The following is an 18,124-nucleotide window of genomic DNA, read 5'->3' as shown; positions in this document are numbered from 1 at the left end:
GATTCCACGACAGGCGCCCTCCCACTCACTGCCCCTTCCTGACTAACAAAGCTGCCTGACCCCACCAGCCCCAGGGAAAAGGAAGGTCTGGAACCCAGCTCCAGTGCTTCCTGCCCGAGGCTGACCCTGCGGCTCCCAGGCCCTCCAGGCCCGATAGGCTTGCTGTTGGGCTGAGCAGCCATCTGAGCAGCCACTTCCCCTCCCCGGGAGAAAGCTAGGACCGGGACTCTGCCTGTTTCCTCAGCATTTCCTCCCTCTTCTGACTTAGACACATCTGGCTGGTCACTTAGTGCGGAAAGGTCCCGGCCAGGCCGTGTGCTGGTCAGGCTCCAGGGACCTGGACAGCCCTAAAAGCCACAGCTGGAGAGAGGGCTGCTCGGAGGCCAACCTGTCCTTCAGATGGTGCCTCCAGGCAGAACATTCTCGACCGGTAAGTAGCCAACCTATCGAAAGATCACTGGGGTTACAGATCTCCATCTCCCTAGAGACCATCTCTTCAGGAGTTAAACTGGGTAGGTCCTTGGGAAGTAAACAGGCTATTTGCTGAACTGATGGATACCTTTCACCTAAATCTCTTCGGGGCCTAGGTCACCCCCCCCTCCCACTTTTGCTTTGTGTGGACAGGGGTCTCAGGGATCATCAGGTCATACTATCTCTGTGGGCTTAACCCCTGTTACTGCTCCAGGTCCATGCATTTCCTTCTTCCAGGAAAAGTAATAGTAAAACTCTGGGAGCACAAGGGTTCTGTGTAAACCAGATCATCGCTCCTCCCCTGCTTCAAACACTACAGGGGTCTCATTTCAATAGGGTTCAACGGTTTAAGGTCTTTCATGATTTGGCCCCTGCTTATCTCTGCAACCTTACCTGGTATTCAGCTCCTCACTCACTCAGGGGCAAGAGGAGGCCTGAGGTCACCTTCCCAGGAGCTACCGAAGCAGCTGAACATCCTAGATGACTCAGGACAGCCCTGATTTGAAATAATTTATCTTTTTTTTTCCACCTCCAACATCTAAATAACGTGGAAATCCTATATTTTAATCCAGAATATAAGACTGTGTCTCACATCTGGAACTGGCACATTAGCCTCCATGGCTCAGTTTCTGGCTCAGGAAATACGGTGCCCAAACCCTAACGCACGCTTGTATCATGAAGCTTGTATGACCATGTATATAACCCCCACCTGAGGTGCCTTCTCCCCACCAGCCAAGGAGGTGGTCCCTGAAGCCCACAGAGTGGCCCGGCGTCACCACTCACACACCCGCTAGGCTCTGAGTACCCCAGTCGCCCGCCTCAGTACCACCACGGCAGCCATCAGCAACCCAGTCCCTGCCCACCCCTTGCGGCCCAGGCCCCACGGGAAACACTCACATCGGCCGGCTCCCTGCGGGGCCCCTCGCCGCTCCGCAGCCAGCTCCGGCTGAGCTCGCTGAGCTCCGGGATGGGCTGCACCTTGAGCCGCACGCTGTCCCCCGACTGCCGGATCATCTCCACGATCTCGTCCCGGGACTTGCTCTCCACGTTGTGCCCGTTAATCTCCACCAGGCGATCCCCCGGCACCAGCCCCAGGGCCAGGTCCTTGGTGCCCGCACCCGGCTCGGCGAAGTGGACCACCCTCCGGTAGACCTGGCCGTCGGGGCCGCGGTCCAGCATGGTGGTGCGCCGCAGGGAGAAGCCGAAGTCCCCGGTGGGCCTCCGCTGCAGCTCCAGCTCCCGGAGGGCAGGGGGCGGCGGGGGCACCACGGGGGGCAGGCGCAGGTCCGCCGGGAACCTCTTCGTCACCAGCTCAGGGACCTGGGGCCGGGGCCCCGGGCGAGGGTGGCCCGGGCCAAGGTGCTGCGCCAGCTGTCCCTCCAGAGTCCTCGCCTCCACCTGCGGGGACGGGGCCGCCGAGTGCTCCGAGGGGGTGGAGGTCTCGGAGGCGCTCTCGTCCCGGCTGCGCTGGGAGAAGGAGAAGCGCTTGACGGTCGTCTGGGAGTTCTGCTTGGCCAGGGAGCCGAACTTGGCGGCGCGCTGCAGCACGGAGCACCGGAAGCCGCCCTCCTCGCCCTTGAGGTCGTCGCTGGAGCTGGCTGTGCTGAGGTGGCCCGAGTCCAGGATGACGCTGCCCCTGTTGCTGTCGGAGTCGATGTCGGTGAGGTGCAGGTCGGAGCCGCTGGCCACCTTGATGGGGATGGGGTTGGAGATCTCCAGGCGCGCCTTGGACTCCCGCTTGGAGGAGCGGTTCAGGTTGAAGAAGCCTCGTCGCAGGCTCATCTCCTCCAGGCTCCTCAGCTCGGCCGCCGACATCCGCTCCTTCTCCTTCTTCTCCTTCTTCTCCTTGCGCCCCCCATCCCTGTCCTTGTCCTTCTTCATTAGGTTAAACATGGTGGGGGTGCTATGTTGGGGGGGGTACCCCCGGAGGGTTATGGGTGCTCAGCACAGGGCCTCTGGGTCCCACCTTGCTGCTGCAGACAGACACAGAGAGAAAGAGGAACGTTATCCCAGTGGAGCCTCTCGCCCCGTCCCCAGTCCAGACGGGGCCGATGACTGAGCTTGGCTACCCCCCATGGCGATCCCGGCGGTTCCCTGCCTCACACAATGCTGCCTCAGTTCAGCGAAGCGCCGTCACCCTGCTATGAGGAGGTCCATTGTTACCCCCATCTTACAAATAAGGAAACTGGAGGTTCAGATAAGGCTGTAAAAACCCAAACTCCGAAGTCTCTGGTTTCCTACGATCTCTGAGAGGCCCGGCTTAGGTGAGCATGGAGGAGGATTCCTCTAAGCCGAGCTGGGACTTGGCTGAAGATGCAAGCACAGGGGAAAAAGAAAAGAGAGACTGCACCATCGCCTCCCACAGCCGTGCCCCTTAAGGCAACAGACATCACGTGCCGCTGGGCCCTTCCCTGCGCCCGGCATCCCCAGAGCAGCAGCCTTCGCCACTGCCCGACGGAGATCCTCAAAGCACCAGCCCTTGTTTAATGACTACCGCTTGTCGGGCAGAATGCCAGGCGCTTTACGCACGCCACCTCGTTTGAACTTCACAGCATCTCTTGCAAGAAAAGCATCATTATCTCTACACGTGGAAAAATTACGTAGATGTTAGCTGTCAGCCAGCTAATAGATGGCTGTGTCAGGATTCAACGGCAACCATTGTCTTCTTTCTGGGTCCTGGGCACCCACGTCGGAGCCGGGAGGGAAGTGAGGGGAAGTTCCAGTCTGGACGGAGGACAGACAGCTGGGTGGTGGGGGAGGGGAGGGGAGGGGAGGAGGGGAGGGTCTGCTGGATAAACAGGATCCTGGAAAACTCACATCCTTTTCCCCAGACCAGCACCTAAATATAATCTCAGGAAGACAGTGGTGGCGGCGTCAGAGAAGCCCGGAGCTCCGGGGCCCGTGGGCCTGGGGCGCCGACCTATTCCCACCACAAGACACACCTGCCTGGGACGGAGCGGAAAAACCTGGGGTGGGGAGCTGAGAGAGCCTTTCTTGTCCTAACCAGCAGGCAACAAGACGCAGGAGTAGGCCGTACCACCTAATTAGAAACGGAATGTAATTTTTGTTCTCTCCCCATGAAGGCCTTCCCCCGGACTTCTAGACACGATGACCTATTGATGACCTATTGCAAGGCCCTGAGAGGCCTTCCTTTCTGTGTACTCCACCCCCACCACCAAGCAGGCTCCCCATTCTCCTGAGAGGGACCTCCAACCCAGATACAAAGCCTGGAAAGGCATGAAGGCCAGGGCTGCCCAAGGGCCCAGGTGCACCAGCTAATTGCCCAGCACTCCCTCCCGGTGGTTCCTGGGAGGCCAAGGCCTCCTCTCCAGAACAGCACTATCCAAAGGAAATAGAATTCAGGTCATATAGGTCATTTAAAATTCCCCAACAGCCACATTTTATTTTATTTTATTTTTTATATATTTTATTGATTTTTCACAGAGAGGAAGAGAAAGGGATAGAGAGCTAGAAACATCAATGAGAGAGAATCATTGATCAGCCGCCTCCTGCACACCCCCTACAGGGGATGTGCCCGTAACCAAGGTACATGCCCCTGACCAGAATCGAACCTGGGACCTTCCAGTCCGCAGGCCGACGCTCTATCCACTGAGCCAAACTGGTTTCGGCTGTGTTGCCATTGTTACCTGACAACTCACAAGGTACCATTCCCCACTGTCACCCCTACAATTGCCAGGCCTGGCTGAGGTCCGGGTTCTCTCTATGCCAAATGACCCTTGAGTCCCCAGGCCGACACTCTATCCACTGAGCCAAACCGGTTTCGGCGCCAGCAGCCACATTTTAAAAGGTAAAAAGAAACCGGTGACATCAACCTACATGATAGTCATTGTCATCTTCATATGTAATCTATATTAAAAACATTGAGACATCTTATATCCTCTTTTCCATACGAAGCCCTTGAAATCCAATGCTTATTTTACGCTTAGAGCACACTGCAATTCAGACACATTTTTAAGTATTCAGCAGCCCCAGTGGCTTGGCTATGGGATTAGGCAGCGCAGTTCTAGAGAAATCCTCAGATGCAGAAGAGGTGGGAAATCTGGCCTAGTCACTAGCTCCCTGGGAACCCCTCAGGCACCCCCTTTCTCCTCTCATCTCAGTTTCTGTCTGGTAAGACACAGTTCCCTCCAAACTTTCTGGTTCCAAATGCTCATGCACATTACCTGGGAGTAGGAAGACAAGGAATCTAGGGCCCAAGAGGCACAGACCCAGGGGCAACCAGATGGGTTGGCCAGTTAGTTCTGGCCAGATGGGTCTGGGCTGACTTGAGTTGGAGGAGTGCCTGACAGCAGACATCTTCTCTTTGGGGAGTCTCTCTGTTTCCTCCTGAAGCACTGAGGGGGTTGGGGGGTGGCATGGGCCTACCACATGCCAGGACATAAGATCTTCAGCTGGTTGCTACCCACCTTACCCACCACTACTGGCACTGTCTTAAAGGGCTGGTTTGGAAGATGGCTCCAGGGGCGCCTGTGGGGAAATGAATAAAGAGACCCACCTCGGGGACCTGGAGGGGACAAATGAGGACTATCTCAGCCTCAACTCAACCACAGGGAACCCAAATGCCTTCAATGCCATCCCACCAAACCACCTTTCGGTCTCTCATTCTCCCTCTTCAATCCTTACACAGTCCTGGCTCTTTGCTGGGGGCTAAACATTTGAGCAGTATTTACAGAAAAGAGGCCCCAAATTCTAGAGTCTTTGGGCTAGAAAGGTCCCTGGAAAGTAATTTCATGTAAGCCCTGTCTTGGCAAAAGCTGGCCCCTCGCTGTCACTGTGACAGGCAGGTGACAGTCACTGGAGCAGGCAGGGGACAGTGCGGGTGGAAATGTTAGGTTTGGTATCTAGGCCTGGATCTGTCAACAAGTCACCAGGGGGCCTGGAGCCTGTCACTTTGCTCAAGGTTGAACTAGATAATCTAGGTCTCTTCTAGCTCTAAAATCCCAAATATCTAAGTCTCTTGTGGACACAGGTTAGTTATTAACTTCCTGCTAACGTTACCCCTCTCATCCCAACCCGGGGCCTCTGGAGACCGAGCCCATTTCAGCCCTTCATTCGTCACCCCTGTGTTGCCACTGTTTTGTGTGTATATGTGTGTGTGTGTGTGTGTATATATAGTTGATTTTTCACAGAGAGGAAGAGAGAGGGATAGAGAGCTAGAAACATCCATGAGAGAGAATCATTGATCAGCCGCCTCCTGCACACCCCCCACTGGGAATGAGCCCGCAACCAAGGTACATGCCCCTGACTGGAATCGAACCCAAGACCTTCCAATCTGCAAGCCGACGCTCTATCCACTGAGCCAAACCGGTTTCGGCTGTGTTGCCATTGTTACCTGACAGCTCACAAGGTACCATTCCCACTGTCACCCCTACAATTGCCAGGCCTGGCTGAGGTCCGGGTTCTCTCCATGCCAAATGCCTGAAGCTACCTATCACCTTCCCCTTCAAGGTCAGACCTGTAGTGCCGCTCTAGACTCCTCAGCACCCGATTCACTAGAGACTGGGGCTCTGTCATCTTTTTGTAGACCCTGCATCTTCCAGCATCCACTGTCCTCATGTCCAAGGTCTCCAGGAGCAATGATATCACCACCTCCCCATTCTCCATTCCAGGCTGCAGTTTCTACCAGGCCCTCTCCCACCTCATCTCTTACTCTCTCCAGTGCAGGAAACCTTACAGTTTTTCTGGCCTCCTTCTCTGTCTTTCTCCCCTCACCCTACTCCAGGAGGCCTTCCTAATTTTTCTTTTTTATGAAAATATATTTTAATTTATTCAATCTCCCCATGTATGTGCCTAGTAATTATTCAAAACTTTTTTTTAGAGATCACCCTTTTGATGATCCTCCCTTTGATTTAGAGATCACCCTTTTGTTGATATGTATAACACATCAACATTCAAATAATGATTCTTAATTTACTGTAGAGTATTCAATAGGTAATGATATAACTTATATGTCCTTAAGGGAAGTCAGTACTCAGGGAAGACTAATTATAAGTAATAAAATAAGAGTGTCTATATAAAGGCTGAATCAGAGATATGACTTTCTTTTTCTTTTTGAACCTTGAATGAATTATTTATTTATAGGTTTATTTTTTAAAATTTTTTTAAATTAAATTATTATCTGTGTACATATTTTAAGATTGCCCCCTACACACACACACATACCCTCCCTCCCAGAGTTTTGTGTCCATTGGTTGTACTTATATGCATGTATACAAGTCCTTCGGTTGATCTATTATCTCCCCCAGATCTCCCTACCCTCCCCACTGTAATTTGACTGCTTGTTGCTTTATTGTCTTTATATCTATCTTTTGGTTCATCAGTTTATACTGTTTTTTATTATCCATAAATGAGTGAGGTCATGTGGTGTTTCTCTTTCATTGACTGGCTTATTTCACTCAGCATGATGTCCTCCAATTCCATCCAGGTTGCTGCAAATGATGCGAATTCCTTCTTTTTTATGACAGCATAGTATTCCATTGTGTAGTTGTATCATAGTTTTTTTTTATCCAATCATCTGCTGACGGGCACCTAGGCTGTTTCCAAATTCTAGCTATTGTAGATTGTGCTGCTATGAACATAGGGGTGCATATATCCTTTCTGATTGGTGTTTCTAGTTTCTTGGGATATAATCCTAGGAGTGGGATTACTGGGTCAAATGGGAGTTCCATTTTCAGTTTTTTGAGGAAGCTCCATACTGTTCTCCACAGTGGTTGCACCAGTCTGCATTCCCACCAGCAGTGCACGAGGGTTCCTTTTTCTCCACAACCTCGCCAACACTTGTCGTTTGTTGATTTGTTGATTTTGGCCATTCTGACAGGTGTGAGATGGTACCGCATTGTTGTTTTGATTTGCATCTCTCGGACAATTAGTGACTTTGAGCATGTTTTCATGTGCCTTTTGGCCTTCCTTCTATCTTCTTTTGAAAATATTCTATTTAGGTCCATTGCCCATTTTTTAATTGGATCATTCATTTTCCTTTTATTTAGTTATATAAGCTATCTATAGATGTTGGAGATTAAACCTTTATCAGTGATAACATTTGCAAATATGTTCTCCCATACAGTGGGCTTTCTTGTTGTTTTATTGATGGTTTCTTTTGCTGTAAAAAAGCTTTTTATTTTGATGTAGTCCCATTTGTTTATTTTCTCTTTAGCTTCCATTGCCCTAGGGGCAGTATCAGTGAAGAAGTTCTTTTGGCATACGTCTGAGATTTTGCTGCCTGTGGATGCCTCTAGTATTTTTATGGTTTCCCGTCTTATGTTTAAGTCCTGTATTCATTTTGAGTTTATTTTTCTGTATGTTGTAAGTTGGTGATCTAGATTCATTCTTTTGCATGTATCTGTCCAATTTTCCCAACACCATTTATTGAAGAAACTGTCTTGACTCCACTGTATATTCGTGCCTCCTTTGTCAAATATTAATTGAGCATAGAGATTTGGGTTGATAACTGGGTTCTCAATTCTATTCCATTGATCTATATGTCTGTTCTTGTGCCAGTACCAGGCTGTTTTGAGAACGAGGCCTTCCTAATTTTAAGTGAAGAAAAAGTATGCATGTAAACTAGAGTCTGTATGTAAATTAGGGAATGTGCCTAAATCATTGTGATCCTACTACTATCTTCAAAATCAAAGCAAGGTACCATCAACTCAGTCAATTCAGTGCTTTATCACTTTAAAACAGAAAGCATTCTGAGGGCAAGGACCATTCAACTCAAATATGCATCTATCAGTTCACCTACAGGCGAAACAATTTGCACATGCATATAACGGAATACTACTCAGCAATAGAAAGAAGCAGCTAGCCCTAGCCAGTTTGGCCCAGTGGATAGAGCACTGGGTCCCAGGTTTGATTTGTCAAGGGCACATACCTCGGTTGCAGGCTCCTCCCCTGCCTGAGCCCTGTCTGGGCTAGTGTAGGAGGGAACTAACAGATGTCTTTCTCTCACATCAATATTTCTCCGGTTTCCTTCTCTCTTTCACTCTCTAAATATCAATGGAAAGATATCCTCAAATGACGATTTAAAAAATAATAACAATTATACATATATATATATTTTTTTTTAATTTTTTTTTTTTTTTAAAGAAGCAACTACTGCTGAAACCGGTTTGGCTCAGTGGTAGAGCGTCGGTCTGCGGACTGAAAGGTCCCGGGTTCGATTCCGGTCAAGGGCATGTACGTTGGCTGCGGGCACATCCCCGGTAGGGGATGGGCAGGAGGTGGCTGGTCGATGTTTCTCTCTCATCGACGTTTCTGGCTCTCTGTCTCTCTCCCTTCCTCTCTGTAAAAAATCAATAAACTATATTTTTTTAAAAAAAGAAGCAACTACTGATACACACAACAGGGATGAATCTCAAAAACATTATGTCAAGTCACAGTAAAAGAAGGCTTTACCAAAAGAGTACATACTGGTATGGTACTGTTTTTAAAATATATTTTTATTGGTTTTTAGAGAGAGGAAGGGAGAGGGAGAAACATCGTTGTGAATCAAGCATTGATGTGCCCTGATTGGAAATCAAACTGGCAACTTCACCGTGCAGGGGACAATGTACAACCAATGGAGCCACACTGGCTGGTGTTGGCAGAGAACTATTTATGTGATGTTCTGGTACAAGCAAAACCAACGTAGGCTGGAAAAAAGCCAGAACAGTGATAGCTTTGGGAGGTGGGGGTGTGGATGGCGGTGGGGAGAGCCTGAGGAAGAGCATGAGGAGACTTTCCAGGGTGATGCTCATGTTATATATCTGGAGATATGTAACATGTCTCTTTAATGTATGTAACATAGGGGTTTGGGTCGACAGGTGTATATATTCAACAGCCATCAAATTGTGCACACAGATTTGTGTATTTCATTGTGTGAAATATTCACTCAAAAGAAAAAAGAATTGTACCTAAGTACTGAACACTAGGTAATGATGTGTATCCTAAAGTATTTGGCGCAAAGTATACTGATGTTTACAATTTACTTTGCGCTGCATAAAAAATGTAAGACAGCTTGAATAGATCAAGGGATAAATACGTGATAAAGCAAGGATAGTGTAATTGCAGAATCTAAGATATGCCAGTTGTTCACGATAAAATTCTTTAACTGTTCTAAATGCTTACAGAGCTTTCTAATAAAACTTGGGGGAATATGTATGTATCAAGCACCTATTAAAGGAGAGGGATAGGAGATAAAGAAAACTAATGTGAGAGCTTATGTTTCAGATGTCAGGTAACAAACCTAGGAACAAATTCAAGTGAACAGCCACACAATCTTGGACAAGTTATGTAAGGCCTCTGTGCCTCCATTTTTCCTTTTGTAAAAGGGAGATAATGGCCAAGACCGGTTTGGCTCAGTTTGATAGAGTGTCGGTCTGCGGACTGAGGGGTCCCAGGTTCAATTCCGGTCAAGGGCATGTACGTTGGTTGCGGGCACATCCCCGGTAGGGAGTGTGCAGGAGGCAGCTGGTTGATGTTTCTCTCTCATCAGTGTTTCTGGCTCTCTGTCCCTCTCCCTTCCTCTCTGTGAAAAATCAATTATATATATATATATATATATATATATTTTTTTTTTTTTTTAATGGAGATGATAGTACCTACCACATAAGGCATGGGAATTAAAAGAAATATGTACAGAAGCCCTGCATATAATGCCTAGGTCATAGTAAGCCCTCAAGAACGGTAACTAATAGAAGCAGGACATATTCTCACCATCTACTTGGGATCGAATTTTACTTAATGATACGTAGACGGTCATTAGAGTAGAGGGGGGACTTGATAGAGAGGAAAGTACACAAATAACTATCAGCACGAGTGTGTCTAAAGTAAGTCTAGGCATGAAGTCTCCATGCTGGATAGGACCTTTATATGTAGAAAGTAAGGCCCAAGAAGTGAAGGCAGTCCAGGGAGCACATGGCCAGTCTGGACCACCCGGGCTCAGGTCCTGAGGTCCCATACAGGTACCGCCAGGGATAAGGACAGGCAACTCAGAGATGGATGCAGAAACTCAAATGGCCCACAAGCATGAGCAGTCATATTCAGACACGTGAGATAAAAGAGGTGTATCATTGTTCACTTAGCAGTTTAGTAATAAACTATCAAAATTAATAACATCAATAAATTGATGGAAAGCATACATACTGGTAGGAGTATAAATTGGTATAAGGAGGGAAAGTTGCTACGTAGGAAAATATTTACATGTACATATTCTTTTTTGTAATATATTTTATTGATTTTTTTTTTACAGAGAGGAAGGGAGAGGGATAGAGAGTTAGAGAAACATCAATGAGAGAGAAACATCGATCAGCTGCCTCCTGCATATCCCTACTGGGGATGTGCCCTCAACCAAGGTACATGCCCTTGACTGGAATTGAACCTGGGACCTTTCAGTCTGCAGGCCGTCGCTCATCCACTGAGCCAAACCGGTTAGGGCACATGTACATTCTTTGGGCAATTCCTCTTCTAAGACATCTATAGATATATTCACGCAATTAACATGGCTTATCTTTGCAACACTGTTTATAATAGCAAAATGCTGTCAATACAAATGAACAGCTCTGGAAGAATAGCTAAATTATAGAACTGGCAGTTATTAAAAGAACGAGGTCGATTTGTATATGCTGACCTAGAAGGCTTTTATAGTATATTATTAAGTGAAAAAAGAAAGTTGCCAAATAGTATATAATTTTTACAAATTTTTTTTAAATTATGTATATGTGTGCATATGTATAAAATTTTCATTATGTATAATATTTGCATATTCATAGAAAAATGTATGCTCTGTGGAAGAGACAGGGGTTTCAGAAGAGTCAAAACAGACTCGTGTGTTATCTGTATTGTTTTAATTTTTTACAATAAGAACATTTAGCTGGTAGGTGTGTGTATTTAAATCTAAGACTTTAGATAGGAGTATATATGATTTTTCTTCTACTTTTGTGCATGTTCTTTTTTCTTACAGAAAAAAAATATTTTAAATATTTATATAAAATTACATTTTCTATAACATATAAGATCTTAACCTATAAATATATATAATATATAAAATATATATATATAATAAGCTTTTGAAATAGTCTGGAAAGATCCATGACAAAAATTCACCGGAGGTTTTGTCTGAGTAGTGGCAGAGAGGGTTAACACTGGCTGTCCTGCATTAAACCTTTTTTTTTTCCAGCATGATACTTTTGTGATTGTAACGATCTTTTTTTAATGACAAAAAAGAAAAAAGAAAGGTCTGACCAAGCAGTCAGCAACCAACTCAGCAGGAAAGCTGTAAACAAGATTTGCAATGGGTAAGTTTAAGAACTGCCCTCTCGTGCCTTGAAAAAAATGTCAGGGATGTGGAGGACTCGGTTAAAATAGATGGCCCTGGTGCCTTGTGGCTTTAAGTGGGGACAGACTTAAATGGGTCACCCCGCAGCTGGCCAAGCAGAAACCCCAGGAAGTGGAAACTACAGCGTTAGAATCCCAGGACCAGGGCCCCCGGGCTTGGCTGCTGGGGGTGGACCAGGGTCAGTCCCCCCTTCCCCTCTCCAGACCACACTCATAAATAAACACAAAGGAAATGCTTTCCCAAGAGAGCCGGCCTCTTTCGCGTGGCCTCTGACCTCCCTGAGTGGCCATTTCCTACAGCCCCAGGCCTGTCTCTCTGCGCTGGCCCACGGAGGGCCCAGGGCTGCGGAGGCGGCCAGTGGGGTCCAGAGGGGTCCGAGGGCACCTGGGCAGCCCTGCCCGGCGGCGCAGGAGGACGGAGGTTGTGCTGAGCTCCGCAGAGCCCGTGACTCACCGCCCGGTCACATGGAGCTCCCTGGCCCCAGGTGTGCTCCCTCAGCCGCCTGCACGCTTCTCACATGACATCAGCCGGCCCGCCCGCCGGCTCCCGGCTCCCGGCTCCCGGCTCCCGGCCCTGCCTGCTGCCCGCCGCTCCCTGCCCTGCTCCGGGCACCAGCAGCCCCTAAGCACTGGCAGGCAGCAGGGCCGGTGAGCGGGAGAGGTGCCAGCAGCGCCGGGTGCCAGGTCCTGGGCTGCTCCTGCAGGTGAAACTCCCCTGCTTCACGGGGAGCCTGCCGCAGCCTGCTGGGTGCTGAGCTCAGTAAACACAACCATCCCCACCCCACCTTCTGCGTGACCTTCAGCAAGTCCCATCCCCTCTCTGGGCCTCAGCTCTTTCAGCCATAAAATGTCCATGGCCTGGGAGGTCAGACCTGGCCCTTCGCTGGAGAGGTATTCTGCTCAGCCACCAATGGCAGGTTCTAGTCCTGGTCTGCCTCTGACTTGTCGTGTGACCTTGGGCCCTTCATCCAATATCTCTGAATATCAGAGAATAATAAAAAAAAATTTAAAATTAAAAAACAAAAACAATCCCTTGTAAGTGGCGATAAAAGGACTTGGCAAAGAGAAAAGGCCTCGGGCCCTGTAAAATCATCAGTCCGCAGCTTACACTGCCGCCTGAGTCTGAGCTTTTTGAAATGTCAAAGGAATGTGGGTAATTTATTAGCCAAACAATTCCTATCTCCAGAGAAAGGGCAGAAAAGTAGGAGGAGAGGGGCTTTCCAGGATTGCTCCCCACCCTCCCAATCCAGCTCCTACCACTGCACCTCTCTACCCTCTAATTCAGTCCACCTCAGAAAATGGGGGTGGGGGGAAGGGGGAGGGGGAAAGAAAGAAAAGAAAATGGTGATGAGGGATGAGGGGCAGTGAGCAGCTCTTAAAGCACCCGGGAGCCGGACCCAAAGCAGAACGTAAAAGCTCCATGAAGCCCCCAACCCAAGTCCTGAGGGAACCTGTCAATCACAGCCCAGAGCGGACTGGGCCTCTGATCCCCTCAAACCTTTCGACAACCTCAGCATTCCCCACCAACCCGGGAGAGGCCTGGGACCGCACCGGACTGGGGCCCCGGCCCCCGACAGGACCCTGCTCACATGGCTGCTCTGGCTCCGGCCTCTGGTGTCCATGCCGGAGAGGGAGGTCTGGCTGGGGACAGACCTTTGGTTTGAAGGGGCAGGAACAGCACGCGGCCCTGGAGACCTGTGACACACCAGGTGGGGATCGAGCCTCCCTCAGTTCCAACAACTCCCTGCTCCACCCGAGGAGGGTGGATTCTCCCTTTCCGAGGAACTCCGGCTCTGCCCCGCCCTCTCTGCCTCCAGGTAGCTGCCTGTGGGGGACCTCAGAGTTTTCAGGCCCAACTTCTGAAGGTACATACACCTCTCAGTGAGCTAGTGTCAAGCTGGGCCAGCGAAGGGGAGCTCCAGGCAGCAGGCTGGCCGCTCAGACTGCCAGGGGGTTTGCTGAGGGGCCAGGCAGGAGCCAGGAAAGGCACTCTCCGAGAGAGGGCGGCTGAGGAGAGCCGGGGGCATGGGAGGAAGCCCTCAGGCACACGCCCTGGCACCTGAGCCAGACTGGGAAAAAGTAAACAAACCAGATGATCGGAGCTGCCAGGCACCAGGTCATCCACTGTGCAAAGTTCAAAGCTCCCAAAGGAAGTGCCCACCAGCATGCTATCCCTCCCGCCCCCACCCGCAACCCTTCTCGGTCCCCGAAGCCCCCGACACAATAGCTTCCCCCTGCTGCCTTCCTGGAATTGAGGCCCCAACTCCACTGTCCCCCACCCCAAATGGCCAAGCGTACCTCCACCCAAGGCTATATATAACCAGTCATGTCCCGCAAACAGGAGGATGTTTCCTGGAAAGACCTCATCAGAGGGGAAGCTGGGGAGGTGGCAGGCCATTGACAAAGCGCCAGTGAGGTCTGCCAGGAAGCCGGAGACCTCGGGAGAGCAACTTTCAATATCCCCGTATAGAAAGCGGCCCCTGAACCAAAAGGGAGGAGAACCGTTAGGCCAGGCCGGGCCCATTGCCATGACAACAGGATACTTACTTGCTCCTTCCCGCATCACCCCCCCACCCCCCCCCCCCACCCCACAAAAAGGACTCCAGACCAGATCAGGACACAAAAAAGGGAGCTTGAACCTAGAGCCACTGAGTTGCTGAGGTGATCTTGCTCTTCATTGCCTGGATGTGTTTCCTCCCTCCCAGCATGGCCCAACGCAGATGTAAGAGCTCAGGGGGACGAGGCCTCCTCAACCACAGACATGCCAGGCACTCGAAAGATAAAACAAAACCTCGAAAGCCAGCCCAAACCATTGGCAAGGTGAATGGGGGTGAGGATCCAATTCCAGACGCCTGGGGGGCCCTCAGAGGGCAGGGAGGCCCTAAGCTGGGGGACCCTCAGAGGGCAGGGAGGCCCTAGGCAGGGAGCTCCTCCCAGGGAAGCATCATTCCTACACAAACACATCTCCCTACACAAACACAAACCATGAGGACCCTGTCAAACACAGGCTAAGCCAGGCAAAAGCAGCACCGCTAAACCTGGGTGCCTGCACCCCACCCCCCACCCCCCAGCTCATCCTGGCTGCAGTCTTTCCAACTAATCAGCAGGGCACATGTGCCTTGCCACAGGGTGACACCCCCACCCCCCACCCCCACCACAAAGCCCCCCCGTGCGTGGTGTGCCCCGGTAGGCCTTATCTCAGCCGGGAGCGTGCCCCACACTCCTTCGTCACCGGGCTTGGTACCCAGCAGCAACCCCCAGCGCGGGTGGGGGACAGCTAACCTCCCCACCACCCCTTCCCATTGTGGAGACAACTGGCGTGACAGGTTAGCAGGGCGGGGCGGCGGGCAGCCTCTCCCGGAGGCCTGGGGCAGGTTGTCCGACCTACCCCCACACACACACACCCCACCCCTACGCAGAAGAGCTGAGGTGAGCAGCCAGGCGCGGGGCACAGCCAGCACCGCCTGAACCCCCAAAGCCTCCCGTGCGCCCAGCCACCCCCATGCTCTGCCCCCGGAGGAGGGGGCCCGGGGAAGCAAGCGGGGTCTCCATTGTTTGGCCAGCTGTCTGGCAGCTGCTCCTCCGGGAGCGGCCCGGGCCGGCCCGGCAGGGAAAGGGTGCAGGCCGCGGGGAGGGATAAAGGGCTCGGCGGCGGAGGTGCTCGCCTTCCCGGCCGCCTCCCAGAGCCGCGCCGGGTCGGTCTGTCCGGGGGACCCGGGCCTGGGCTCCGAGGAGCCCCCATCCCCGAGCTGCAGCCTCCACCCCGCAGCTTAGGGCCACGGGGGCTCCTCCCCCCCACCCCCCCCCCGAGCCCCAGATCCCCCAAACTGAAAGCCACCCCCCTGCCCTGCCTCCCCGCCTCCGCCCCCCACCCCCACCCCCACCCCAGCAGGCGAGGGGGGCCGGAGCTCGCCCTCCCCGCCCCTCCCGATCGCCCCCACCCCCGGGCGCCCAGTTCCGCCGGCGGCGCGGCCGCAGAGCGAGGCCGGAGCCGGGAGTCCGGGCCGCCGCTTCCAGGGGACACGGGAGGGGGGAGCGGAGCCGGCGGGCCCCGCCGCCCGCCCGCCCGGCCGGCCCGAGCCCGCCCGCCGCCCCGCCGGGCCCCCCGAGCGGCCGCCCCGCCGCCCCGCACTCACCGGCCGCCGGAGCCGGCCCGGCGGGCAGCAGCAGCGGAGACGCGGCATCCAGCGGCCCGGCCCGGTCCGGGCTGGAGCGCAGCGCGGCGCAGCCCAGCGCCGCCCCCCGCGGCCGCGCGAGCCGAGCCGAGAGGGAGCTCCCTGCTGGCGGCTCCGGGGATAAATGCCCGGCCTTCCGGGCAGCGCCTGGGCGCGCCTCCAGAGCGGCCACGGAGCGCCCTCACCGCCTCCACGGAGCGCCCTCACCGCCCCGGGGACCTCTGTTTGTGCTGAGAGGCCTGGTCTGAGGTCCGGTCTGCACAGGGCACGTAGGCTGCTGGGCATCCATCCCCAGGGCAGGCACAGAGGCATACGGAATGCATAGGACCGGTTCCGGGCACTGGACTCCGCTGTGTCCGAGAAGGTGCTGCCCAGGAGCGTGCTGCATAGAGGACGCAGCAGAGTGTCTCTGGCTACATCCTCCCAGGGCCGCTCTGCAGAGGCAGACAGGGCGCTGCTCCATGGTGCCAGATGGCTCCGTTCAAAGCAGACACTGCCTGTCATGTCCAAGGTGGGACTGGCAGAATGTCCTCCCCGAGGTGGGCACAGGTGTCTGTCTGGTGGCTTGGTCTGAAAGAGCCTGCCTCAGAGGGAGCTGCGGGGGGGCGGAGGGGTGCTGAGGCCCAGGGGACACAGCCATAAGCGGCACTCACTCCCTCCTGCCAAGAGGAACCCCTTTCAGAAGCTCTGTGAGTGAGGTCTGTCCCTGAGTCTCCCCTGTTCTGTAAATGTCAGGAGAGCTGCTGTGCCCAGGGAGAAGGAACTTCAGGCTTCCTGGGAAAGGCCTCCTGGGCCGGGCCTCCAAGGCAGGTGCTGTCTTGAGTTTGGAAAGAGAGACGAGAGAGAAGAAAGGAGAAGAGATGAAGACACGTCTAGAGGACAGTGTCCATAGGAGAGTGGGGTACCCCAGAGTGTGAGAAGAGCAGTTCAAGAAAAAGGGTGTAGCAGACAAGGGCAGTTGCCTCCATAGACTGCCCAACCAGGAACTGCTCCAGACAGAGGCGACCCCACCTGACAGACCCAGGAAGGCCGGAGGGAGAGGGCTCAGGAGCAAGGAACTGAATAAGAGCTGGGAGATCCTGAGGAATAGATCACACCCGGGATATGTGCTGTAGATAAAAGAAGAACATGCAACCAAACTCAACAAGCATTGACTGAGAGCCGCTAAGTGCCAAGTGCCCCATCAGGTGCTTTGGAGGACACAGAGAAATAAGACATGGAGTCTCTCTCCAGGGGGCTCACATGGGATTGGGGGGGGGGGGGGGGGAAAGAAAGCTGCTTTGAAGACTTGACATTTGAGTGGGACCCTGAAGGCTAGGTAGAACAATGACTATCACTACTGAGCACCTACTATGTGCTAGACACCATCTCTATTCCTCACAACAAGCCTACGAGGGGGACATTATTGTTGTAGCTAGGGATCGAGTGCATGGACTCTGGGACCAGGTTGCTAGTTCAAATCCAAGCTCTGTCCAAGTCCTAGCTGTGTGTTCCCTGGGTGATTTATAAAACCTTTATATCTGAAAAAAATGGAGCTAAGAACAGTGCCTGCCTCAAAGTTTGTTTGGAAAATAAATGAGTTTAGTCTTTTCAACAATAACCAAAAAAAGGCCATTTGTTGAAATGGTCTTTTCAACAAATGATGCTAGAAAAACTAGACACCCACAGGCAAAAATATGAATCTAGATACACACCTTACGTTCTTCAAAATAAATAAATAAATAAATAAATAAATAAAATAGATCATAGATCTAAATGCAAAACACAAAACTAAAACTGCCACAAGGTAACATAGGAAGAAATCTGAATGACCTTGGGTATGGTGATGAATTTTTACATGCAATGCCAAAGGCGTGATTCTTAAAGAATTTATATAAGCAGGACTTCATTAAAATTAAACGCTTCTCTGCAAAAGATAATTTCGAAAGAATGAGAAGACAAGCCACAGATTGGGGGCAAATATTTGCAAAAGATACATCTGAAAAAAGGACTCAGCCAAAATACACAAAAAAAAACCTCTTAAAACTCAACCATCAGCCCTGGCTGGTGTAACTCAATTGGTTGGGCATTGTCCCATGCACCAGGAGGTTGCCATTTCAGTTCCGGTTTAAGAGCACATGCCTGCGCTGTGGTTCGAACCCTGGAGG

At 51.7% G+C, this 18,124-nt stretch overlaps 1 protein-coding gene across 15 annotated transcripts in view; it reads right to left on the bottom strand.

Moving 5' to 3' along the window:
* MYO18A (myosin XVIIIA) overlaps positions 1-16,090 on the bottom strand; it is a 103,741-nt gene extending 87,651 nt beyond the window's left edge. For 11 of the 15 annotated variants that reach the window (XM_045571061.1, XM_045571064.1, XM_045571066.1 and 8 more), the window contains exons 1-2: positions 15,939-16,090; positions 1,369-2,444 (exon numbers count right to left, since the gene is read on the bottom strand). In XM_045571061.1, coding sequence (XP_045427017.1) covers positions 1,369-2,364 — 996 coding nt within the window. In that variant the 5' untranslated portion in view covers positions 2,365-2,444; positions 15,939-16,090. The remainder of the gene's footprint in view (positions 1-1,368; positions 2,445-15,938) is intronic. The other 4 variants (XM_045571072.1, XM_045571073.1, XM_036408710.2 and 1 more) reach the window with 1 other exon arrangement.
* Between the last annotated feature and the right edge of the window lie 2,034 nt (positions 16,091-18,124).

The sequence above is a fragment of the Pipistrellus kuhlii genome, unplaced genomic scaffold, assembly GCF_014108245.1.
Source record: "Pipistrellus kuhlii isolate mPipKuh1 unplaced genomic scaffold, mPipKuh1.p scaffold_m20_p_39, whole genome shotgun sequence".
NCBI classification, from domain to species: domain Eukaryota; kingdom Metazoa; phylum Chordata; class Mammalia; order Chiroptera; family Vespertilionidae; genus Pipistrellus; species Pipistrellus kuhlii.
This window is presented reverse-complemented; position numbering and strand designations above follow the sequence as displayed.